This window comes from Macaca fascicularis, chromosome 13 (genome assembly GCF_037993035.2).
Source record: "Macaca fascicularis isolate 582-1 chromosome 13, T2T-MFA8v1.1".
In the NCBI taxonomy this organism is placed as follows: Eukaryota; Metazoa; Chordata; class Mammalia; order Primates; family Cercopithecidae; genus Macaca; species Macaca fascicularis.
In genome coordinates, this window is record NC_088387.1 from 53600425 (window position 1) to 53627168 (window position 26744).

Consider the following 26744-nt stretch of genomic DNA (forward strand, 5'->3'; position numbering starts at 1 on the left):
CATTGTTCTAAAACACTAGAGATGCTACTTGCAATTAGATTTCTTTTCATCATTCCAGGTAAATCACAAGGATCTAATTAATTTTAAAGATATGAAAGAATTTACATATGGACATGATTAAGGCGACAACCATAAGTCAATTCGACAACTATTTCTGGAGCACCTACTATGTGTCAGGCACTGTTCTGGGCATGATGGGGAAACAGGAACAAACAAAACAGATAAAATGCTCGCTCTCAGGCTGTTTCCCAGCCACCCCACTTTTATCATTAACAGTTTTTGCATATGTGTTTGCCAATGCAACCTATATTTCATCATTTTGATAGTTGTGCAACGTTCTGTAGTATGGGTGTATAAGAATTTATTCAGTCATTTATTTATTGGTTAGCATTTGATTTAGGTTTTATTTTTATTTTTGCAACCAATGTTGCAATAAACACCCATATTACATATATATTATACATATAGCTTATTATTTTTTAAAAAAGCAGTCTAACTTAGGTAAACAAAAACTGCCAAGCAAACCCATCCCTACCCATTTGTTCTCACTAGCCCACTTCATTTCCCAGGTGTGCTCCCCGGCTCTGGTACTATCCACTTGGGTGGTGCTGAAGCAGGTGCTCTCTCTGCTCCGGGAAGCCATTCCCAGCACAGTCCTCATACCTTGAGTCTCCCCTCACTTCCAAAAGTCAGCTGTCAACCGACCTCTGCCACAAAAACTGTCTAATCACGCTTAATATGAAAATCTAAACTCTGCGGTGTCGCATAGGGCGCCCTGCCAATAATCCTTTGACCCCCTCCCACCATTTTGTCACCAGAATACCTTAGGCTCATGCCAGTTGCCTTTTACAGGGTTAACAGCTCACCCTTCAAAATCTGTGTAAATATATGTAATTAATTGCACATATTTATGTATGTCATTTTTGAGACGAGCATACGTATAATGGAAATGCACACCCACAAGAAGATGTAGCTCCTTGAGTATGGTTATTTTCTTTCTCTTGCATCCATTCCTAATCCAGTGTGGCTCCATCACGTGGAATTGCGCCTTTCCTCGGCCATTTCCCCTAAGCTTTGGAAAGACTCGTATTTCCTGAAATTTAAATCACCAGCTAGCGGTTTCCTGTCCCCCTTCCCGTCTCCCTTTCCCCCTTCAGCCTCCTCCCGCCTAGCTGGCGCCGGATCCGCGAGCAGCAGGGTCCACCGCACGTAGTTGGCCGAGGCGGTATCCAGATTCCGGGGGTCTCGCTCCTTGCCATAGTGGTCGCTTAACCCCAGCGCCTTCCCAGTGCCTCCCAAGCCTCTCCTCCTTCCGCCCGGGGCTGTTCTAGGAGGAGCCTAAATGACCGCTTCCCCAGCTGAAGGGGATTGTGGTGCGTAAACAGGATCAACTCCCTCGCCCCCAGCTGCGCGGATCTGCGCGGCGGCCTGCGGGCCGAAGCGAGCCCTCGGGTGCGCGGAGGGCGCCGCACGGGAGCGGGGGATGGGGAATCGCGCGGCCTTGGAGCAGTCTCTTGGGCCCACTTCCTCGCCAAGTGGGGAGGGGGGCCACAGCCTAAGGAGTTGCTCCTCAAAAGCCTGGGCGGACGGCGGCGACGGCGCGGATTCCTAGCGGCAGCCTCAGCTCCACCACCTCCCTCACCCTCCCCGCGCTTCCTCTCCGCCCCTCGCGCTCCAGCCACTCGGCCGCAGCCCGCGCTGTCCTCCGCCCCCCGGAGCCGCCGCGCCAGACCCTCGCCCAGACATGGGGGACCTGCCGGGCCTCGTGCGCCTCTCCATCGCGCTGCGCATCCAGCCCAATGACGGCCCGGTCTTTTACAAGGTGGACGGGCAGCGCTTCGGCCAGAACCGCACCATCAAGCTGCTCACCGGCTCCTCCTACAAGGTTGAGGTGAAGATTAAGCCCAGCACGCTGCAGGTCGAGTGAGTGCGGGGCACCTGGTGGCGGCAGGGTCCCCCATGGGGTACAGGCGGAGGACCGAGGCCCCTAGGACAGCCCAAGCCTCTCAGGGGCCTCTAGCCTCGCTCTGCGCCCAGTTGGCCCGGGGGTTGGGGGAAGAGGTCACTCCCTGTCCGCCTTCGTCCTCTTCCTTCCCTTCGGCTTGTAGTCCTCCATTCTCGCTTCCTTCCACCTATCGCGGTGACCTCAGTGAGTTCTTTAAAATCGGCGACAAGAAGCCAGGGGTTTTGCTTGTCTGTTTCTTACAAATTTCTCCTGCCTTCTGTCCAGCCTTGGGCGCGGAACCGCAGGCGGTCGGGGTGGAGCAGATGGGAGGCATCCGCAGGGTTCACCCACCGCAATCCCAGCCCTCCTGCGCCGTCCAGGCGGCCCACCGGGTCTGCCCGCAAGGCTGAAGGAGGGAGAAAGGAGGAATGAGGTGGAAAGGCAGGGGAGGGATGGTTACTGGGGCTCCCTGAGGGATGCTCCCTACTCCCTTCGCCATTCCGTGGCTGAGACCCTGGGGTGGAGCAGCAGGCACTAATAAGAGAGTGGCAGCCCCTTCTCTGGCCTAGTTTCACGGTTTTCCTTGCCGTAAGCAAGCTTTTCTTTTTCTCCTGAGTTGTCTGTTCAGCCTGGTGATGGTGCCTGGGATTAGCAACATCCTCACAGCAAGAGGATGTTTTTTTGGTTTATCCATGGCGGGGATGGTCTCCTCCCAGTGACCACTGGATGATGCACCCAGTAGACCTCTGGCGGGAAAGTGTGTGGGAGCATGCAGCAGCCTACCGGGAAGAACTGCGGGTTCTTTACCTCTCGCTTCTGTCTACCAAAAAGTCTAGTCTGCAGAGAGAAAATAAACCAGCATTTATTGTATCTCCTACATGGTGGGCATTATTGAGGGGTGGAAGGACTTTGAATTCATCAGACACTACTTATAGCTTACGTTTTAATTCAATAAACTTGTATTAGTCTTCCAAGGTGCAAGGACCTAGAACCAAATCTGGATGGTTTCTGGTACTCCTGGTCCATCTATTTGTCAGCATCCCCCACAGCTCCATGCACCCTTTATTCTCACATTTCCCGGTGTTGTGCACCTGGATATAATCCAGGCTTTTCCTTTCCCTTCTTTCCTGCCAACCTTATCCCCGGAGTTATCTGTTCTATATTCCATTTTTTTCCAGAGTATTCCTCTAGTGTTCAAACTAATCTAAAAGTTAATTTGTTAGGAACAAAACTATTTTTTTCTTGTTACATTTTAATGCTATCAAGGATTTTTCAACTCTAACCCAGTGGTTCTCAAACCTGAGTACACATCAGAATCACCTGAAGGGCTTGTTAAAACACAGATGCTGGCGCTCTCCCCAGAGTTGCTAGTTTAGTCTATGGTAGGGCCTAAGAATTTGTTTTCTAAGGTCTGCAGGTGATGCTGATACTGCTGGTCCAGGGACTTAGCTTTGAGAACCATTATCCTAACACAAAGGAATGATGCCAGTGAGAATTTCTGGTGGTGTAGAAGGCTTGAGGTACTCCAAATCACAGGACCCCTGGTTGTTGGAACAGGAGGAAAAAAAAAATATTAGAGGACGAGTTCAGTATTCTCAATCATACCTGCATATTAAGATCACCTAGATAACCTTAAAATAAATTTAACCGTGTACAAACTTCATCTCAGGCCAACTGAATCCTAATGTCTGGGGCTGGTGATATAGGTTGGTTTTTAATTCCAAACTAAAGAGGAGAAGCAGTGCCTCCTGAACTTTCAGAACTTTCTCCCACACCACAATGTCCCCTTAGCTAAACCCTGTAAGTTTCCTGCCTAGAGTTTTGGTCCAGAACAGGACAGGGTGCATAGGCTAATTTCAACCATATGTGGTCAACTCAAGTCTATTGCAGGAATATTTCCATTGGCGGTGTGCTTGTCCCACTGGAACTGAAGTCAAAAGAGCCTGATGGGGACAGAGTTGTTTATACGGGTACATATGACACAGAAGGTGTGACCCCAACCAAGAGTGGAGAACGGCAACCCATCCAGATCACCATGCCGGTAAGGCCCGCTTGGGGGTGTAGGAGTATGGTGCCATGGAAAATGGAAATCACAGAAAAGAAAATGGTCACTATCTCTCTCTAAGAAAAGGTGTATTGGGAGCCAATTACTGTGGAAATTGAGTTGTGCATTTCCTTCAAATATCTGCTGGAGAGAGAACTGCTTAATTAATGCTCTTTTGCATGACAGACTGACCCTATAGCTGCTGAAAAGACACCATAAGTAGAAGCAGATGGTTCTGGAAGAGACAGTACCTACACTGCCATTTTCCCAGTTATTGTCTACATCAGAACTGGTTTAGATAATTGGCTGTGAAAAGTTTCTGATTCCAGTTAGGCCACAATTTTCTGGTTATGAGAAAGCTGATTTGAATGACACTTTGCTACTTAAAGCTAAATGGAGGAGCCAAAAAAAAGTGTCATGGGAAATAACACACCTCTTATATGTAATATATAATATAATACACCTATTATATATAATATACACCTATTATATATACACCTATATAATATATATACCTATATTATAATAATATACCTATTATATATGATATCTGATCATCCTATGTGATATCCTTGTGACAGCCACATGATAATCCTATCAGATATCATATATAATAAAATGATATACCCTGGTAATATGGCCCCAAGTAAGATAAAACAAACTGGTAGAAAGGATAGAGTCAAGATATAGATTTAACTATATGTGCAAACATCATAAATAGGTGATGAAGCAAGCTTGCCAAAGCACAGGGAAAGGAAGGTTCACCTAAACTGCTGCTTGCAAACTGGGCAGCCTTTTCCCTCTGCAAGAGCAACTTTCAACTGTCTGCCCTGTAGCTTTATAGGCAGCATCACAGGGGTTCTCGAATATCACTCTGCATAAGAATCTCCTTGGGAATTTGTTTAAAATTCCAGTCCTAGGTTCCCTCTCCATTGATCTTAGCTCAATACAGCTAGGGTGGGAACAAAGAAACTCTTAGCATACCAGATCCTGAAGAGGATGGTGTGGGAATGCACTTCGAGAAACACCTATCTAACCTTTAGAACCTTAAAGTGTTCACAGTCCCCAGTATACATTTTAAAAACCACAACAGTCACCTAAGGAAATAACCTAGCAGCTCATCCCTTTGCATCCAATGTTTGAACTATTTTTAGACAGTGCTCTGTTGTTCTATCAACTTTCAACAGAGAAAAGTACAAAAATGAGGGAAATGTATAATTCCTGCAAGGGAGAAATATTGTTAACATGTCAATTAGGCCGGGCGCGGTGGCTCACGCCTGTAATCCCAGCACTTTGGGAGGCCGAGGCGGGCGGATCACAAGGTCAGGAGATCGAGACCACGGTGAAACTCCGTCTCTACTAAAAATACAAAAAATTAGCCGGGCGCGGTGGCGGGCGCCTGTAGTCCCAGTTACTCAGGAGGCTGAGGCAGGAGAATGGCGGGAACCCGGGAGGCGGAGCTTGCAGTGAGCCGAGATCGCGCTACTGCACTCCAGCCTGGGCGACAGAGCGAGACTCCGTCTCAAAAAAAAAAAAAAGAAAAAAAAAAAAAACCATGTCAATAAATGTTCTTAGAAAGTTGTTTCTATGTCTTTGAATATATATGTGTGAGCCTGGGCAACATAATGGGACCCTGTGTCTAAAAAAAATTTTTTTTAATTAACTGGGTGTGGTAGATCGAAACCATCCTGGCTAACACGGTGAAACCCCGTCTCTATTAAGAAATACAAAAAACTAGCCGGGCGAGGTGGCGGGCGCCTGTAGTCCCAGCTACTCGGGAGGCTGAGGCCAGAGAATGGCGTGAACCCGGGAGGCGGAGCTTGCAGTGAGCTGAGATCCCGCCACTGCACTCCAGCCTGGGCGACAGAGCGAGACTCCGTCTCAAAAAAAAAAAAAAAAAAAAACTGGGTGTGGTGATACTACACCTGTAGTGCCAGCAACTTGGGAGGCTGAGGCAGGAGAATCACTTGAATCCAGGATGTTGAGGCTGCAGTGAGCTATCATCCTACCACTGTACTCCAGCCTGGGTGACAAGAGTAACACCCTGTCACTAAACATGTATATTTGAGTTTCATTCCACATATATACTTTTTTTCTACTTGTATACATCTGTCAATGTCAAATATATGCCCATATATATATGGAATGTCATTTTAAAGTCTGTATGGGTATTGTATTTTATGAATGTATCAAATTATCCTCAGCCACTTATTGCTGATGATTTCTATTTTTCAGTATTATAAAGAAAACCACATTAAAATCACTCAGTACTGTACAATTGTCTAATGTTTTCTTGATTCCTAGAAGAAATGTGCATGTTAAGGCATTTTATAAGACTGCCTCACTGACCTCTAGAAAAGCTAGGCAATTTACACTCCTATCATCTGTATTCAAGTATCCATTTCTCTCTGCACTAGTTATAGTTTGTCATTTTTACATATTTTTAATCTGATTGAAATACTTTAATTTTTACTTACTGTTAATTTGAAATCTTGACATATTCACTTTTTGTATTGCATTGTCTAATGTTTCTAGAATAATGTTCACTGTTAGTAGCAGTTAACTACTGCTACTAGCAGTAGTTGGAGATAATTTATCTTATTTGATATATTTGATGAATTACATAGAGAAATACACTTCCAAATACAAAACTTTATTTCTTACAATAAGCCCTACTTAAACATGTATTGTTAATATATTGTTAAATTATATAGGCTCTTTTATTTAGAATTTTTAGATTTTTTAAATTTGCTTGCTTTATCAGCAAAGATTTGAGGATTTCCTGTATATCAGGGACTCAGAAGAGTGGTGAACAAAATAGATAGCCCGCATTTCATAGAGCTTCTGATCTAGAGGATGGAAACACACTTTATACATGATTATCAGTAATAAGGCAAATAATTGCCAATATGAAAAGTATAGTGAAGGCCGGGCGCGGTGGCTCAAGCCTGTAATCCCAGCACTTTGGGAGGCCGAGACGGGCGGATCATGAGGTCAGGAGATCGAGACCATCCTGGCTAACACGGTGAAACCCTGTCTCTACTAAAAAATACAAAAAAACTAGCCGGGTGAGGTGGCGGGCACCTGTAGTCCCAGCTACTCAGGAGGCTGAGGCAGGAGAATGGCGTGAACCCGGGAGGCGGAGCTTGCAGTGAGCTGAGATCCGGCCACAGCACTCCAGCCTGGGTGACAGAGCGAGACTCCGTCTCAAAAAAAAAAAAAAAAAAAAAAGAAAAGTATAGTGAAAAAGTAGGGCTGTTAGAGTATATACCAAGGGTCTTATCCTAGTCCAAGATTTGGGGGATGGTTTTCTTGAGGAAAAAATCAAGGATGAATAAGAGTTGGGGAAAGAAAGAGCATTTGAGGAAAGAGTAGTTGCAAAAGTCAAGAGCTGGAGGTAGCATATGTGTTCTAATGGATGAGAAGCCCAACATGGCTGGCATGGAGTGAGGCAGAGACGGTACAAGATAAAGCCCGAGAGGTATGTAGGGGTTAGATGTTATAGAACCTTCTTGCTACTGGATTTATCCTAATGACTAATAGAGATTCATTGAAGTTTTTGAAATTAACTTTGAAATATGATTAACATAAAATGCACCAACTTTACAGTTACATAGGTTTTGATAAGTAGATGCTACTATATAATCACCACCCCAGTAAAGATACAGAACACTTCTGTTACCCTGAAAATTATTTGCAGTTAATTCCTCCCCAACCTAGCCTATCCTGAGCTTGCTGTCTCAATATTAGTTTTAACTATTTAAGAATTTCATGTAAATAGAACAGTGCTGTTTGATTTCTTTCACTTAGTATAATGTTGAGATTCACCTATGTTGCATGTATCAGTAGTTGGTTCACTTTATTGCTGGGTAGTACATTATATTGTGTGGATATACCATAATTTCTCCCTTTACCAATAAATGGACATCTGGGTTGTTTTCAGCTTTTGCTATTATGAGTAAAGCTGCTGTGAACATTTGAGTGTAAGTCTCAGTGTGAACACATTTTCATTTCTCTTGAGTAAATATCTAAGAGGACAGTTGCTAAATCACATGGTAAGTATGTGTTTATCTGTGTAAGAAATAGCCAGACGGTTGTACCATTTCATATATCCACCAGCAGTGTATGAGAATTCTAGTTGCTTTACATACTCAATGTATGTCAATTTTTTTAATTTGGAAATGCAAAAGACATAGAAGACCCAAAACAATCTTGTTTGATCTATATTGTAGTCCTTAAAACAGGTAGCATAAACCTTCCAGCTTTGTTTATTCAAAGTTATTTTGGTTATTCTAGGTCCTTTGTGTTTTACATAAATTTTAGAATGGAGCTTGTCAGTTCCTCCAAAAATTGGGATATAGAGTTTCCATTATATCTATAGGTCAACTTAAAGATATTTGACGTCTTAATAGAGTTTTCTATACCATGAACATGAAATATCTCTTAGGTCATCTTTAATTTTCTCCACAATATATTACAGTATTTCCTCTACAGACTTTATACATATTTTGTAAAATTCATTATTTCATATTTTTGAATTTTATAAGTGGAATCTTTGCTGGTATATGGAAATAAAATAGATTTTTTGTATATTGGTGTTGGATCCTGAGACTTAGCTAATCTCACTTACTAATCCTCATAGCTGTTTTTGGAAGATCCTTAGGATTTTTAAAATATGCTATCATGTCATCTGTAAATAGTTTCTCTTTTCTTTCCAGTCTGTATTCCTTTTATTTATGGCCTGATTGCAATGGCTAGGACCTTAGCAGTTTGCTGCTAAATAGAAATGGTGAGAGTGGATATTCTTGTCCCTCAGTCTGAGGGAGAAAGCATTCTGTTTTTCAACACAAAGTAGAGTAGCTTTAAGGTTCTTTATTGTAAATCTTTTTATCAGGTTGAGGAAGTTCTCTTCTATTCCTGGTTTACTGAGTTTTTTTTTTAAATCATGAGCGTATTATAACATGTTTTCAAATAGTTTTTCTGTATCTTTTGAAATGATCATAAGGCATTTTATTCTATTTATGGTAGATTACATTGCTTTTTCAATGTTAAAATAACCTCGAATTCCCAGGTTAAATACCACTGGTCATGGTTTATTCTCAGTATGTATAGTTGGATTTGATTCATTAATATTTTGTTAGGGATTTTTGCCATCTATGTTCCCGGGGGGATATTGGTCTATGGTTTTCTTTTCTTATAATGCCTTTGTCTCGTTTTGGCTGTCAGAGTAATGCTGGCTACATAAAATGATTTGGAAAGTGTTCACTCTTCTACTTTCTGGAAGAGTTTATATAGAATTGGTATTTTTCTTAATGTCAGATAGAATTCACCAATGAAGGCTCAGATTATACTTTATTTGAATATTTTTTATTACAAATCCAATTTTCTCAATAGATATTGGGCTATTCAGATTTTATTTCCTGAGTTTTTGTAATTAGTCTTTGAAGTCATTTATTTCAATTAAATTGTCAACTTTATTGCCATAAAGTTGTTTATAATCTCTGCCATTCTTTAATGTCTTAGGATCTTTAATAATGTCTACTCTTTTACTCTTTCATTCTTTTTTCTTTTTCTGGAGATGGAGTCTCTCTCTGCCTCCCAGGCTAGAGTGCAGTGGCGGCAATCTCGGCTTACTGCAACCTCTGCCTCCCAGATTCAAGCGGTTCTCATGCCTCAGCCTCCTAAGTAGCTGGGATTACAGGTGTGCACCACCATGCCCGGCTAATTTTTTGCATTTTTAGTAGAGATAGGGTTTTGTCATGTTGGCCGGGCTGGTCTCGAACTGCAGACCTCAGGTGATCCTCCTGCCTTGCCCTCCCAAAGGGCTCAGATTACAGGCGAGAGCTGCCGCACCCTGTCTACTCTTTCATTCTTGATATTCAAAATTTTTATTTTCTTTCCCTCTGATTAGTCTAGCTAGAGATTTCAGTTTTATTGGCCTTTTCAAAATCCTAGCTTTTTTTTTTTTTTCACATGCTTCACTCTGTTTTTCTACTTCATTGTTTTCTAATCCTATATTTATTCCCTTTCCTTGTTTGTTTTGAAATATTTTAACTTAAGTATAATACATATACAGTAAAATGATCCCTTCATAGGGTTCTGCTTGTCAGTAGTTTGGTTTTGATGCACTTAAGTGGTTTTTCTCCCCATTGGGGATCATTGAATTTCTTGAATCTAGAGGTTAATGTTTTCACCAAAATTGGAGCATTATTAACCATTGTTTTGTTAAACACTTTTTTAATACTTCATTCTCTCCTTTCTTTGTAGGACCCCAACTAAACATATGTTGAAAAGCTTGATATTGTCCCATAAGTCTTTGAGGACATGTTCAATTTTCTTTCTTTTTTTAATGGATTTTCAGAGTAGATCATTTCCACTGATGTATCCTTAAGTTCACTGATTCTTCTATTTCTAGTCTTGTGCTTATCTTCTAAATTCCATTATATTTTTTGGCTCTTTTCATTTGTCTTTTTTGTAGTTTCAGTTTCTCAAGATTCCTGATGTTGGCTAATTGAGACCATGTTTTCCTTAATTTATCTGAGCACATTTGTAATTGCTGGTTTGAAATATTTAATAAATCTAACACCTGTCTCTAGTTAGAGTAAATTACTATAGCCTGACTTTTTTTTCTTGAATATGGGTCACACTTTTATGTTTCATTACATGTCTGGTAATTTTTGGCTACAAACTTAACCTTGTGGATAGTTTATTACCAACTCTAGTTTCTGCTTTATTCTTCTGGGTATCACTGGTTTTTTGTATTCTAGCTGGCAGTAAACATTCCTGTACTCAAACTTCAAATTCTGTCTTCCAGCAGTTTGCAGCAGCTGATCTCTTTGCTCAGTTTTTATAACTTCCTGTTGCTGCCTTTTTAGCCTGGTCTCCTTTTGTGCCCATGGAGCTTAGCAGTCAGCCAAGGAACTGGACAGCTTATACTGAGATTTTTTTTTAACATGCCCACCCTGCGGTTCCCCTATTTCTCCAGCTGCTCTGTCAATCCAAAACTGTTTTGTTTGAGATGAAGTTTCACTTTTGTCACCCAGGATGGAGTGCAGTAACATGATCTCGGCTCACTGCAACCTCCACCTCCAGGGTTCAAGCGATTCTCCTGCCTCAGCCGCCAGAGTAGCTGGGATTACAGGCGCACGCCATCACGCTCGGCTAATTTTTGTATTTTTAGTAGAGACGGGATTTCACCATGTTGGCCAGGCTGGTCTTGAACTCCTGACCTCAAGTGATCCACCTGCCTCAGCCTCCCAAAGTGCTGAGATTACAGGAGTGAGCCACCATGCCCAGCCAATCCAAAATTCTTTACTCTGACACCTACTTCTGAGGTTAGGGAATGCACTGAATATACATACATACATACATACATACATACATACATACATAGCAACTATTAATCTTAGCACAACTTTGTCTTTTAAGGATTGACTCTTTGCTGGTTTGTCTGCTTTTTCAGTGGCCCCTGTAGGGTGTCCCTCTCCCACTATCCTTCATATGCAGTTAGCTAGGAATTACAGCAGACTTTATAGTCAGATTTGAGGTTCCATTCCTTCTGCAGATCTTTCTACCAGGATTTTCTAGGTTATTTCCAGCTTCTCTGCCAGTCCTGATGCTGTCTTCCGCCACTTCCAACAGATAGGGCTGTCATTTTCTCCTGCCAGGCTTTCAAGGGGTTGTGTAGTACCCCTTCATGGTAATGTGATAAGATAGGCACTTTAAAACACTCTAGTGGCCAGTGCTTAGATTAGAAGGGGAGACAGAAAAGCAAAGAACAATTAGAAGACCTTTGCAGTCTTAAATTTTGGTATTAGGGTTAATAGTTTTGCAAAGTGAATTAGGAATATATTTTTTTTTTTTTGCTTACGCTCTGAAACAATTTACATACCATAGGACTTAACTGTTACTTAAAAGTCTGACTGAAATTTCCCATAAAAGTCAGACCGAAAGTAAAGATACTTAGAAAGAATGTCTTGCTGTCAATTTAGCCCATGACTTTTGCCTTTTGGGGGTTTTATTGAGTGACTATTATGTTTTTCTGAGGAAAACATCCATTTCTACAGAATTTCAAAATGTATTTTCAGACCTCTAGAAATATTAGATGCTACTGATAAACCAGTTAATCCATCAAAAACCACACTCTTAAACAAGTTTAGAAGCACTTTAACTGAGTTGCACACTGACGTTGGGCTTCCAAAAGTTACGAAAGTTTGCTCTAAGAAACAGCTGTGTGTAAAAACAGCTCATAGCTAAATGCCCTAACTGTTCCATGGGGAGTGTTTTCCTTGTTGTTTTGTTTTGTTACAAATTAGAGCTGGAAAAGCTTTTTAACTTTTTTTTCTTCTGGGAAACAGAATATTTCTCTCCCTTCTAATGAGATTTTTTTTTTTTTTTTTTTTTTTTTTTTTTTTTTTTTTGAGAGGGAGTCTTGCTCTGTGGCCCAGGCTGGAGTGCAGTGGCGGGATCTCAGGTCACTACAAGCTCCGCCTCCCGGGTTTACGCCATTCTCCTGCCTCAGCCTCCCGAGTAGCTGGGACTACAGGCGCCCGCCACCTCGCCCGGCTAGTTTTTTGTATTTTTAGTAGAGACGGGGTTTCACCGTGTTAGCCAGGATGGTCTCGATCTCCTGAACTCGTGATCCGCCCGTCTCGGCCTCCCAAAGTGCTGGGATTACAGGCTTGAGCCACCGCGCCCGGCCGAGATGTTTTAACTCATTCTTTTTCAGACTGTTTTCTGAAGTCTGGGTCCACCTGAGATATTTCAGTGCTCACTGAAAGGGGTGGGGAGAGGGCAGGCATCTCTCTTGTTCATCTGGTCATGTGCTGCCTTATTGGGTAGAAAAAAGTTCTGCAAAAACTTCAAAATCGGCCAGGCGCGGTGGCTCCCGCCTGTAATCCCAGCACTTTGGGAGGCTGAGGCAGGCAGATCACGAGGTCAGGAGATCAAGACCATCCTGGCCAACACGGTGAAACCCCGTCTCTACTAAAAATACAAAAAACTAGCCGGGCGAGGTGGCGGGCGCCTGTAGTCCCAGCTACTCGGGAGGCTGAGGCAGGAGAATGGCGTGAACTCGGGAGGCGGAGCTTGCAGTGAGTTGAGATCAGGCCACTGCACTCCAGCCTGGGCAACAGAGCAAGACCCCGTTTCAAAACAAAATAAAACAAAAAAAACTTTAAAATCACTGATAATAGACCATATGTGTTTTTTAAATTTTTGCACCAGTAACCAGACAGCCCAGCATCAAATCTAAGCTCAAATCAAGCATTATATTTAATATGCTTATATTTCAGACTATCATATGTATTTTTTCATTTTATGTAAAATGCTGAACACCATCTTAAATTCTTTGTAAAATGATATATAGGTATAAATATATAAATTAAGGTTAAAGTGGGAAAGTTAAATTATAAAATCTAAAATAATGGAAAAATCAAAATTGACTAGAAAAATTAACACTTGATTTTTAAATAGAAATCATAAAGAAAAATAATTATGTCTCTACACAGTGTAAAGTGAAAATAAAACAATAGTGAGAAATATGACACTTCTTGAAGAGTCTGTGATATTTTAAAAACACCAATCTTCAACAGAAATATTGACAAAACATTTTCCAGAAGAAGAAACTAAAATGTAGAAATGTGCATTCTTGTAATTGGTAGTGAAAAGTAAACTAGGAAATCTATTTTTTAAAAGTAATTCCCAATGACATCTTTTTTTTTTTTTTTTTTTAAATAAGAGACAGAATCTTACTCTGTAACCCAGGCTAGAGTGCAGTGGCATGATCACAGATCACTGTAACCTCAAACTCCTGGGCTCGAGAGACCTTCCTGCCTCTCAGCCTCCTGAATAGCTGGGACTACAGCCACATGCCACCAGGCCAAGCCAATTTTTTAAATTTTTGTAGAAATGGAGTCTCACTATGTTGCCCAGGCTCATCTCAAACTACTGGGCTCAAGCAATCCTCCAGCCTCAGCCTCCCAAAGTGCTGGGATTACAGGGGCGAGCCACCATGCCTGGCCCAATGGTATCATTTTTCTAAACAATGCCACCTTTGCTGTCAACATTGTAAAATGGGTTGTACACTTTAAAAGGACCAAAATGGCCATATATGGGAAGAGCAATAAAGATTCATTTCTTTTGACCAAATAATTCTACTCCTATTAAAGTAGACATATATATATAAATTATTTATTAAAGCACTTTTTGCTAGAGGGCAACTGACATATCTAATATCTGGGGAGTAGTCTAATTGTCATGATACATCATGATAGAGTCCTATGTCATCATTAAAATTGGAACAATTAGGTCAGGCACGGTGACTCACACCTGTAATTCCACCACTTTGGGAGGATAAGGCAAGAGGATTGTATGTGGCCAGGAGTTCAAGACTAGCCTGAGCAATATAGCAAAATTCTATTTCTACAAAAAAAAAAAAAAAAAAAAAAAAAAAAGCCAGGTGTGATGACATCTTCCTGTAGTCTCAGCTTCTCCAGAGACTGAGGTGGGAGGGTTACTCTAGCCCAGGCATTCAAGGCTGCAGTGAGCTGTGATCAAACCACTGTATTCCAGCCTGGGCCACAGAGTGATCCTGCCTCAACAAACAAGGACAAAATTGTAACAATGAATGTGTAGTTAGACAACATATACAATTGTATAACACTGTGACAAAATTGTAACAATGAATGTGTAGACAACATATACAATTGTATAACACTGAGACAAAATCGTAACAATGAATGTGTAGTTAGACAACATATACAATTGTATAGCACTGTGACAAAATTGTAACAATGAATGTGTAGTTAGACAATATATACAATTATATAACATTGTGACAAAATTGTAACAATATTTAGACAATATATACAATTGTATAACTGTGACAAAATGGTAACAATGAATATGTAGTTAGACAATATATACAATTATATAACATTGTGACAAAATTGTAACAATATGTAGACAATATATACAATTGTATAACTGTGACAAAATGGTAACAATGAATATGTAGTTAGACAATATATACAATTGTATAACATTGTGACAAAATTGTAACTATGTAGTTAGACAATATATACAATTGTGTAACATATGTTAAATAATTGCAGCTGTAAAATATGTTTATATGAAGGGGACCTGAAAATCAGCTGAATCAAAATGTAAGGATTACTGCCACTTTAAAAATTTGCCCAAATTTATGAATCTTTTTTTTTTTTTTTGAGACGGAGTCTCACTCTATCGCCTAGGCTGGAGTGCAGTAGCACCATCTCGGCTCACTGCAAGCTCCGCCTCCCGGGTTCACACCATTCTCCTGCCTCAGCCTCCTGAGTAGCTGGGACTACAGGCACCCACCACTGCGCCCGGCTAATTTTTTGTATTTTTAGTAGAGACAGGGTTTCACTGTGGTCTCCATCTCCTGACCTCATGATCCGCCTGCCTCGGCCTCCCAAAGTTCTGGGATTACAGGCGTGAGCCACCGTGCCCGGCTCAAATTTATGAATCTTATTTCACTTTTTAAAATCATGTAAATCATCTAAGATGCTGGGACACATTCCTAGCCTTCCCCTCTGCGCCCAACCAAAAAGGAATTCTACAGGGACTTGAATGGCTTTCTGTTTTGTTTGGTGTGATCGTAAATGACAGTATTTGAGAATTTGACTTTCTTCAAAAAATAACTAGCATAACACCCTTAAGGGTAAGTTTTATTTATTTATTTATTTATTTATTTATTTATTTATTTATTTGAGATGGAGTCTTGCTCTGTCGCCCAGGCTATGGTGCAATAGTGCAATCTCGGCTCTCTGCAACCTCCACTTCCCAGGTTCAAGCGATTCTCCTGCCTCAGCCTCCTGAGTAGCTGGGATTACAGGCACCTGCCACCACACCCAACTAAGTTTTGTATTTGTAGTAGAGACGAGGTTTCACCATGTTGGCCAGTCTGGTCTCAAATTCCTGACCTCAGGTGATCCGCCCACCTTGGCCTTCCAAACTGCTGGGATTACAGGCATGAGCCACCATGCCCAGCAGTTTGTAATCTTTTTTTTTTTTTTTTTTTTTGAGACAGAGTCTTGCTCTGTCGCCCAGGCTGGAGTGCAGTGGCTCAATCTTAGCTCACTGCAAGTTCCGCTTCCCAGCTTCACGCCACTCTCCTGCCTCAACCTCCCTAAGTAGCTGGGACTACAGGCGCCCACCACCAAGCCCGGCTAATTTTTTTCGTATTTTTAATAGAGATGGGGTTTCACTGTGTTAGTCAGGATAGTCTCGATCTCCTGACCTCGTGATCCTCCCACCTCGGCCTCCCAAAGTGCTGGCATTACAGGCATGAGCCACTGCACCCGGCCGCCGTTTGTAATCTTTATACCATGTTAGAGCTAAAAGTGGCCTTAGAGATTAGGTAGTGGAATACACTTTTCATTGAAAACTCAGGCCCACCAAGTTATGTCTAGGATCACACAGTTAGAGATAAATAGTATCCTGATATTCTTTTTTTTTTTTCCTATTTATTTTATTTTATTTTTTTTTAGATAGGATCTCACTATTACCAGGCTGTTATCTCACTGTTACCCAGGCTGGAGTGCAGCAGCACGATCACAGCTCACTGCAGCCTCGACCTCCCAGACTCAAGCGATCTTCCCACCTCAGCCTGCTGAGTAGCTGGGACTACCACTGTGTATGACCCATACCTGGCTAATTTTTTTTTTTTTTTTTTTTTTTTTGTAGAGGTTGGGTCTCTGCTGCCCAGGCTGCAGTGAAGTGGCATGATCCTAGCTCACTGCAGCCTTGACCTCTGGCAAGTGATCCTCCAACCTCAGCCTCTCAAGTAGCTGGGACCAGAGGCACGTACTACCATACCCAGCAAAACTTTTTTATATTTAGTAGAGACATGGTATTGCTGTGTTGCTCAGTCTGGTCTTGAACTCCTGGCCTCAAGTGATTCTCCTGTCTTGACCTCCCAAAGTGCTAGGATGACAGGCATGAGCTACCATACCCAGCCTTAATATCTTCTTTACTTCCTTTTTTTTTTTTTTTTTTTTTTTTTTTTTTTTTTTTTTGGCAGAGTCTTGCTCTGACGCACAGGCTGGAGTATAGTGGCGTAATCTTGGCTCACTGCAACCTCCATCTCCCAGGTTCAAGTGATTCTCTGCCTCAGCCTCCCGAGTAGCTGGGATTACAGGCAGCCACCACCACGCCCGGCTAATTTTTGTATTTTTAGTAGAAACAGGGTTTCACCATCTCGGCCAGGCTGGTCTTGAACTCCTGACCTTGTGATCCACCTGCCTTGGCCTCCCAAAATGCTGGGATTGCAGGCATGAGCCACCGCACCCAGCCTCTTTATTTCCTTTCTTTGTCTTATCACTATATAGTCACCAGACTGGCTAAAATTGAAAGGACTGGCAATGCCAAGTGTTGGAGAGGATATAGAGCAATTGAAATTCTCATTGCTGGTGAGAAAATAAAATGGGCATAATCACTTAGGAAAAGTTTAACAGTTTCTTATAAAGATAAATGTACTTTATAAGACCTAGAACTTTTAGTCCTGTTTAGTGAAGAGAAATGGGAAACATTTACTAATAAAACCTCAAACAATACAGGAATAGAAAGGCTTGAAATTCAGTGGAAATTGATAGGTCACACCACACTAAAAGTCACAGATGCATATTTATACTGAATTTGTTTACTAATAAAGTAACATCATGTTTCTTTTAAGATTGTTCTGTCCTCCCAAGTCAATGGATTTCTAAGTGATCTTGATTAATTTCATGTCTGCTGTAGAAGTAGGTGGCATGGTGAATAGAAAGAAGTACACTGGAGATTCTATGCCAATGGGTTGTAAGGCCACCAAAATTGTTTAAAACAAGCTCTTTAGATTCCTCATTTGTTACTGAGGACAACAGATGAGTCTCCTCTCCTTGGAATCAGATGTGTTATCTTCCACATTAGTTGTGAAGTAAAAAGTGGACCCAGGCTTGCAACTCGTAAGAATACTATGGCAAATAAAATGTCCAGGTAGAGTGTCTGTCTCCGCTGGGGCTGCTAAAACAAAATACCACAGATTGGATGGCTGAAACAACAAACATCTATTTCTCAGAGTTCTGGAAGCTGGGAAGTCCAAAAATCAAGGCAATAATCTGGTGAGGACCCTCTTTTTCATCCATAGGCACTTTCTTGATGTATCCTCACATGGCAGAGAAAGAGATCATCTTTCTCATGTCCCTTATGAGGCCACTGAACCCATTCATGTGGGCTCCACCCTCATGACCCCCGTACTTCCCAAAGGCCCTACCTCCAAATACCATTACAGTTAGGATTTAGGCTTCACCATATGAATTGGGGTTGGAGGAGGGCATAAACATTCAGTCCACAGCAATGCCCTAAAGCATTCTACCTATGACAATCCATGTAATTTCTCATCCAGAGAGGGAAAAAAAACTGTCCACTATAACGATTTATATCAGCAGTTTTGTACAGTGATAAATAGCTCCTACCTAGGAATTAGGAGACCTAGGTTCTTGTCTGGCTCCTATCATTGCCTGGCTTTGGAGTTTAGACTGAGGGCAAGTCATTTACCCTCTCTGAATCTTAGTTTCTTCATCCATAAAATGGAGATAACAAAACCAGGCACAATATTAAAGTGGAATGATGCATGTGAAAGTATCACATAAAATAGACTGCTATACAAATAGACAGAATTATACCTATGCATAAATTGTACCACCCAGGAGCCTGCCTGGGTAGATATTCCTTAGAAGGCACAGATGGGCTGGGAGGGAGTGAAGAGCCTGTGGAGTTGTTCCTGTTCTTTAAGAAGAATGTCAGCTTTCAAGACCCCATCTGTTCCTACCCAGACAAGAAGAAATTCTGAGCTAGGTAGTAAGAGGCCCAGGAAATAGAACTCCAAAAGAAAGAATAGGAAGAGGGCTAATGGGAAGTGTAAACAGCAAAGGCATGGGGGAGAGGAAGACATATACATAGTTACTAGCACTTACATTTACTTCAGTGTGACCTTAGGTCCAGCATTAATAAACCAAATTTGAAATATTAATACGAACACTTAAATATATCTTTAGCTGTGACTGTTGCCATCAGCAGATTTTAACTTTGGTCTCCCTTGTTACTGAGAATTCTTAGATTGAGACTTCTAAAAATTTTTTCAGACATAAGCCTTACGTTTTTCTTGTCTGTGGTTGTAATCAGCTTGGTGGGCTTTTCATTTTTATAACTGACTTTTATTTCGAAAAATAAAAATCTCAGCATTGTTTCTCTCACTTACCTAGCATGATTTTAAGCTGCTTCCTTCAAAAAATTAGCTGGCGTTTGAAAAGTATTATAAAATATTTTTAGTATAAAGTTTATTTCAGTGTATATTTTATTACAAAATATTTTTATAATTTAGAATTCAAATGTTAATTGTAAAATTCAGTTGCACTTAAGGTGTGCAATGCCTTGTGCTGGTCAAAAATAATCAATACTAAATCCTCTAAAAGTCTTGGTGAAGTATAAAATGAGATTTTGATTTATACATACCACCACTAACCTATTGTGAACAGTCATAATTTCATTAGAATGCACATATTTTTAATAGAATTTTTAATATCCCTTGGGCTTGCAGGCTGTATATATTTTTGTAAGATGATAAATCCATTTCACTATTTTAAAAATTTCTGATTTTAAAAGTAACATTTATTGTAGAAAAAATCTGAGTGAACAAATTTACAAGAAAAAAAAACCCCATCAAAAAGTGGGCAAAGGATATTAACAGACATTTCTCGAAAGAAGACATTTATGCAGCCAACAGACACATGAAAAAATGCTCATCATCACTAGCCATCAGAGAAATGCAAATCAAAACCACAATGAGAAACCATCTCACACCAGTTAGAATGGCAGTCATTAAAAAGCCAGGAAACAACAGGTGCTGGAGAGGATGTGGAGAAATAGGAACACTTTTACACTATTGGTGGGACTGTAAACTAGTTCAACCATTGTGGAAGACAGTGTGGCGATTCCTCAAGGATCTAGAACTAGAAATACCATTTGACCCAGCCATCCCATTACTGGGTATATACCCAAAGGATTATAAATCATGCTGCTATAAAGACACATGGACACATGTTTATTGCGGCACTGTTCACAATAGCAAAGACTTGGAATCAACCCAAATGTCCATCAATGACAGACTGGATTAAGAAAATGTGGCACATATACACCATGGAATACTATGCAGCCATTAAAAAGATGAGTTCATGTCCTTTGTAGGGACATGGATGCAGCTGGAAACCATCATTCTCGCAAACTATCGCAAGAACAGAAAACCAAACACCGTATATTCTCACTCATAGGTGGGAAATGAACAATGAGAACACTTGGACACAGGAAGGGGAACATCACACACCAGGGCCTGTCGTGGGGTGGGGGAAGGTGGGAGGGATGGCATTAGGAGATATACCCAATGTAAATGATGAGTTAATGGGTGCAGCACACCAACATGGCACATGTATACATATGTAACAAACCTGCACGTTGTACACATGTACCCTAGAACATAAAGTATAATTTAAAAATCTGAAGATAGAAAAATTCAATTTCTTAGAAGGTTATATTTTTCATTTTTTCTATGTATCTTATTTTACATATGTGAGCTCATAATGTATATAAACCAATTCATCTTTTAGCATTTTTCTAAACATTTCCTTGAAGCATCGACAACCCTAAACTCCTTTTTAATGGCTCTGTAAATTTATCATATGGATATGCTGCCATTTTCATATTTTCCTAATGTTGGATGCTTAGATTGTTTCTGGTGTTCAGAAATTGTCACCAAGTTATTAGAGGAATAGTGTATCTTTAAAAGTTTATATTTCTTTAATTACTAATTACATTTGAATGTTTTTGCAGGTGTTAGTCATTTTTTTCCTTTTTTTTTTTTTTTTTTTTTTAAAGACAGGGTCTTGCCCTGTTGCCTAGGCTGAAATGCAGTGGCACGATCTCAGCTCACTGAAACCTCTGCCTTCTGGGCTCAAGTGATCCTTTCACTTCAGCCTCCTGAGTATCTGGGACTACAGACACACACTCCCATGCCCAGCTAATGTTTTTAAGTTTTTGTAGAGACAAGGTTTCATCATGTTGTCTAAGCTGGTCTTAAACTCCTGGGTTCAAGTGGCACTCCCATGTTGGCCTCCCAAAGTGCTGGGATTACAGGCATGAGCCACTGCACCCAGCCATTTTTTTTTTTTTTTTTTTTTTTGTGATGAACTGTTCCAATTTTTTATTCCAGTGTTCTCAGTAGTACTTACTAATAATGCATATAGTACTTTATGGTAAGGATAATGACTATTTGGTAATACTTTTGGGAAATACAGTTTTGGTTTAATTTTTTTTTCTGGTAATCATTAAATTTTGAAAATACAAATAAGAACATAGAAGAAAATCAGCTGGGTACGGTGGTTCATGCCTGTAATCCCAGCACTTTGGGAGGCCGAGGCTGGTGGATCATGAGGTCAGGAGTTCGAGACCAGTCTGGCCAACATGGTGAAACCCTGTCTCCACTAAAAATACAAAAAAAAAATTAGCCAGGTGTGGTGGTGGGCACCTGTAATCCCAGCTACTCAGGAGGCTGAGGCAGGAGAATTGCTTGAAACCGGAAGGCGGAGGTTGCAGTGAGCCGAAATCGCGCCACTGCACTTCAGACTGGGCAACGAGAACAAAACTCTGTCTCAAAATAAAATAAAAATTAAAAATACAGAAATTAGCCAGGCATAGTGGCACGTGCCTGTAATCCCAGCTACTTGGGAGGCTGAGGCAGGAGAACTGCTTGAACCTGGACAGCAGAGGTTGCAGTGAGCCGAGATCACACCCCTGCACTCCAACCCTAGGCGACAGAGCTAGACTCCATCTCAAAATAATAATAATTTAAAAAGAACACGGGAAAAAATAAAACAGTCTATCAGAATTTCTAATATTAAATATATATATACACACACATATATATACACAATTTTTTTTTTTTTTTTTTTTGAGACAGGGTCTTTCTCTATCGTCCGGGCTGGAATGCAGTAGCATGATTATAACTCACTGTAGCCTCAAACTCCTGGGCTCAAGCAACCCTCCTATCTCAGTCTCACAGGGTGTGCCACCAAACCCAGCTAATTTTCAAACATTTTTTGTAGAGACAGGGTCTCACTATATTGCCCAGGCTAGTCTCAAACTCCTGGTCTCAAGCGATCCTCTCATCTTGGCCTTCCAAAGTACTGGAATTACAGGTGTGAGGTGCCATACCCAGCCAAGTATAATTTTAATTGAATTAATACTTCATGTTCTTCATGGTACTCTGCTTAGTTCATGTAACAATATAAGATAAAAACTATATTAAATACTTTACATTTAAAAGTACTACATGGTATTCCATTATATAGATATGCCACAAATAGTGCCTTAAAGATGGACCTTTAGTGTTGCATTGTTTACTACTCTAAACTTTGTGATGTTCTTAAGATAAATTATAAATGGAATTGCTGGGCCTGAATGTACTCACACCTTTAGCTTCATACAAATGATCCTTCCAAAAGGCTAATTCAATTCCCATTAGCAGCATTTAGAATAACTGTTTTCTTATAGCTCACTAAAAATGGATATTTCTATTTTTCTTAACTTTGAGGTATAGTTTACATGTAATTGACTCATCTTAAGCATACAGTTCAATGAGTTTTGACCAACATATATGTACAGCCATGTAACCACCACCCCAATCAAGATGTAGAATGCTTCCATCACCCCTAAAAAGTTCCCTCTTGTACATTTGCATCAATTCCCCTTCTCACCCCAGGCCCTAGATAACCACAGATGTTTCCTGTCAGTGTAGATTGCATTCGGTCACTATGTAGATGGACTCATACAGTATATGTTTTGGGGGCCTAGATTCTTTTGCTCGGCATGTCTTTGAAATCCACCCCTGTTGCTCCTTGAATCAGCATGTCTTCCTGTATTGTTCAGCAAAAGGTCATTTTATAAATATACCAAAACTTGCCTATCAACAGGTGAATAAACATTTGGGTCAATTCCAACCTGGGGCTATTGTGAATAAAGCTGCTGTATGCTTATATAGGTCTTTAAGCCACAACTCTCTAAAAAGAGATAATTCACTTTCATACCTGGGAGGTCTGTGGACTCTAGGTATATCATCCACTATTTCAAATCAAGCAAATTTCCCAAAGGAAAGCCTAGATCTTGTTTTGGGATCAAATTAGCAGGATGAGGCAATGGTGCAAGATATACTTTTGAGAGCATCTTGGAAAGCTATCCGGGAAGCACCTGATCACCCTCCTCCTGTATCAGCAAGAAGCATAAGACTCCTAATGCTCACTGCCTTCCTCTGTCCACGTCTTCTGGCTCATGACAAGTCTAAGAATACTGCCAAGTCAGTCCCTGTCCCCTCCCATGACAGGGGAGGGTCAGAGGAGAAAATAACGACAGGCATCATGTGGTTTAATGCCAGATCCCCTAAATAGCTCCAGAAGGCAGTAGCAGGGTCAGGCTACCCCACAGGCCACTTGAGCATCTGCCCAGTGGCCTCCAGGGTATTCCATGTGCTCTTCTCAGCGGCAAGAAATGTGTGCTTTATACCTCAGGAGAGCTCTGTGCAGTGATTTACAGCGCCTACCTTCTGGAAGTAGAATGCAAACTTCTTAAGAGCAACAATCCTGCCCTATACAAATTTTTATACATGCATAGTAGATACTCAAATATGGTTTTGGATAATGTATAAGCCCAAGATGTAGGCATGGACTCCTGACTTATAAGTACTCAATGTTTAGTAGTTAAAATAGAGCCTTTAACAAACACTTCCAATGAAATATTTTTGGTTATCACTTTGAATGAAATATTTTTCTTTGGAATTAAAACTAATGGTGGAAATTATATCTTATGTAGATGTATTGCACATAGGTTGTTTTGTACCATTGTATTTTGAGAAAAGCCAGTAAACCTTATTCCTCCTTTTCCCTTTGCCATTCCCCTTCTGTAGCAGGGACCATTTGGGGGGTGAATATGGGGGTTTGTTTTAGAGACAGAATCTTGCTTTGTTGTTCAGGCTATTCTGGAACCCCTGGCTTCAGGCTAGCATCCTGCCTCAGCCTGGGGTTACAGGCGTGAACCACTGCACCTGGCCAGCAGGGGCCATTTTAGAGTAAGCTTTAAAATTCTAAGTTTTCAAAAAATTAAACTTGAAAAACAAGATAAACTTTGGAGTTATTTTTATTAAAAGCAATATGATAGCAAGTGGCACACACGCAATGGAAATCAGATTTTATAGAGAAGAATGGTGTACAGACAGCTTTTTAGGAAAATATCTCCCATCACAAAGGAGGGAGCTAGACCACTAAACGAAAGGCTTCCGAGCCTTGCAGACCAAGAGAATCTGGACCGGGTCTGCTTGATTATCCAGGAGCAATGACAGTAATGTTAGCTCTCTTCTATTGCTCGTGGCAGAATGAGGTTTTTATCGGCCATGTTTCTCTTCCCTCAGTTCACAGACATCGGGACCTTCGAGACGGTGTGGCAAGTCAAGTTCTACAATTACCACAAGCGGGATCACTGCCAGTGGGGAAGCCCCTTCTCCGTCATTGAGTACGAATGCAAGCCCAACGAGACACGCAGTCTGATGTGGGTGAACAAGGAGTCCTTCCTCTGAAAGTGGCTCTTTCTGATGCTGCTGGACAATCTTTTCAGAAACCCACTTTTAGATAAACCAGCGCAAGCCTTAAACAAGGCACGCCGCACCACTGCTGTTCCCCATCTGGTCCCGATGACCTACTAGCCCTGATTATTTTGAAAGTGTAATTCCCCTCTGATACAATATCCCTCACATTCAAGATGGTGATGTACCACCCCCGAGAATACTTCCGTCTGTATTTTGTGCTGATGTTCCTGCATCCAGTTGTTCTCGGTCATACTATTGACCACTCGTGACCGGAGTTCAGTGGCCCTGGCAGGCTTGTCCTGCTCTTGACTGTTCCACTGACTGACTATGGTGTTTTGTTTCCAAGTAAAGTGATTCCTCCTTTTTTTTGTTCAATGTTAAATTTAAAAATAACCATGTGTATGGGTCCTCCCATGTGTAATACGGTAACATGTAACTTGCAGTGTTTGTCAGCTTTCAAAGCAGGCTTTGTGAAAATGTAACACAAACAGCAGCGAATGGGGCTCCAATGTTGTGCTTCCTATCAACAGCTCTACTCTTTCAGGGAAGGATGATAACAAACCAGAAGGACAATTATGTATGTATTTATAATGTATTAAAACTCTTGTAAGTAACTTAAGGTATTGTGCAATGGCCTAGCCTAGTAGAAATGAGGGAAAAGCATTGCCGTGGACCATTGTTAAAGTGACAGGAGTTGTAGGGTTACCCCTTTGACAAGCTTCCACAGTCTTCAGACATGCACATTGATGGCATCCCTACATTCTTCTTCACTTGAACTTTGTAAAACTGCATATGGACCTGTAATCAACTTTTGATATTTCTTAATAAAGGCATTGAAAATCATGCCCTGATTTGCATTCTTAATTTGGGCAATAGCTATCTAGCAGGGGGATCCCTGCTCTAGGCCAGCTTCATTCAGGCCTCTATGCTACAGGATGAGGGAATGTATCTGGAGTAGAATTAGCACACCTATTCATGAATCAAGTCTGACCTTTTAGCAGGATTGCTCCAGCCAAATTTAACAGGGCTAGCACAGGCCCAGGTGCTTGGTGGGCAATCAAAAAATGCTTGTCCCTATCTCACTCCACTACTCTTTCTGTGGTGACCCCTCCCCAGTTGGTGAGCTATGTGGTTCAGTGGCAGGAGAGCAATGGTGCTATAATAGTGTGTTTACATCATGGTTGAGGCCTCCTTGCCTACTTCCAGCACCTTGCACAAAGCCCATATACCATACAGTTTAAGGATAAATTCCATAAGAAGTAAAGAAACTTCCTCTTGAAAAGTAACATGCTATTTTCCAAAAATATTGTAATATTTACTTGGGCAGCACAAATCCTACTGTGTTGGAAAAAGTTGGTTGGGGATTGTTTGTTTTTGCTACCTGTAAACGCTTCTTATAAGAAAATGCAAGCTGCTGGGAGTATTTTAAAGAGTTGATTCATTGTAGAACTGAATTTCAAAGGCTGGCACTCAACACCTTTTCCACCTGCAAATAGCTTACCTGCAGTGATGCTGTACAGTCACCAGGGAACAGCAATGCCTTGCTTTTGGGGATCATAAATGATGTTAAAGGAGTGTAACATGTTTCTCAATAAGCTTGTTTTTCCAAAAAAAAAAAAAAAGTCTTCATTACAATTGCTAAAACATAAGTACTAACCCATTCCTAATCACTATTTTTTAAAACTAAGACTCAATTATTTGAACAGACATTGAGATATTTAAAACAATAGATTTACTACAGAGGCTTAGGTTTTCTTCCAGAATATCCAATAGAAATGCAGAGTGATTAAAACGCTTAAAATAAAAAGTGGGAACTACACATTTTAATTTAATATTTACTAATTTGGTTAGTAAATATTTTCACTGGTGAAACACTTTTCCAAGCCAGTGACTAGAGCTTGAGTATTTGTGTTAAGGGTGGAGACATTATCATGACATTTGCAATAATCCATAGGTTTTTTTTTTTCTTTTTTATTTTTTGAGACAGTCTCGCTCTGTTGCCCAGGTTAGAGTGCAGTGGCATGGTCTCGTCTCACTGCAACCTCCACTTCCCA

General features: G+C 40.9%; 1 protein-coding gene across 3 annotated transcripts; it reads left to right on the top strand.

Annotated features, from left to right (window-relative positions):
- Positions 1-1377: 1377 nt before the first annotated feature.
- CNRIP1 (cannabinoid receptor interacting protein 1) lies at positions 1378-25533 on the top strand. 3 transcript variants are annotated; one of them, XM_045369179.3, is made up of 3 exons: positions 1378-2826; positions 3826-3986; positions 24517-25533. In XM_045369179.3, the coding sequence occupies exons 1-3, from the start codon at positions 2715-2717 to the stop codon at positions 24679-24681; spliced, it is 438 nt and encodes a 145-aa protein (XP_045225114.2). In that variant the 5' UTR covers positions 1378-2714; the 3' UTR covers positions 24682-25533. The 3 variants fall into 3 exon arrangements, with proteins under 3 accessions (XP_045225114.2, XP_065383085.1, XP_005575764.1); XM_065527013.2 differs by having other exon boundaries at positions 3836-3986; XM_005575707.4 differs by having other exon boundaries at positions 1378-1923; positions 3836-3986.
- The last annotated feature ends 1211 nt before the right edge of the window (positions 25534-26744 follow it).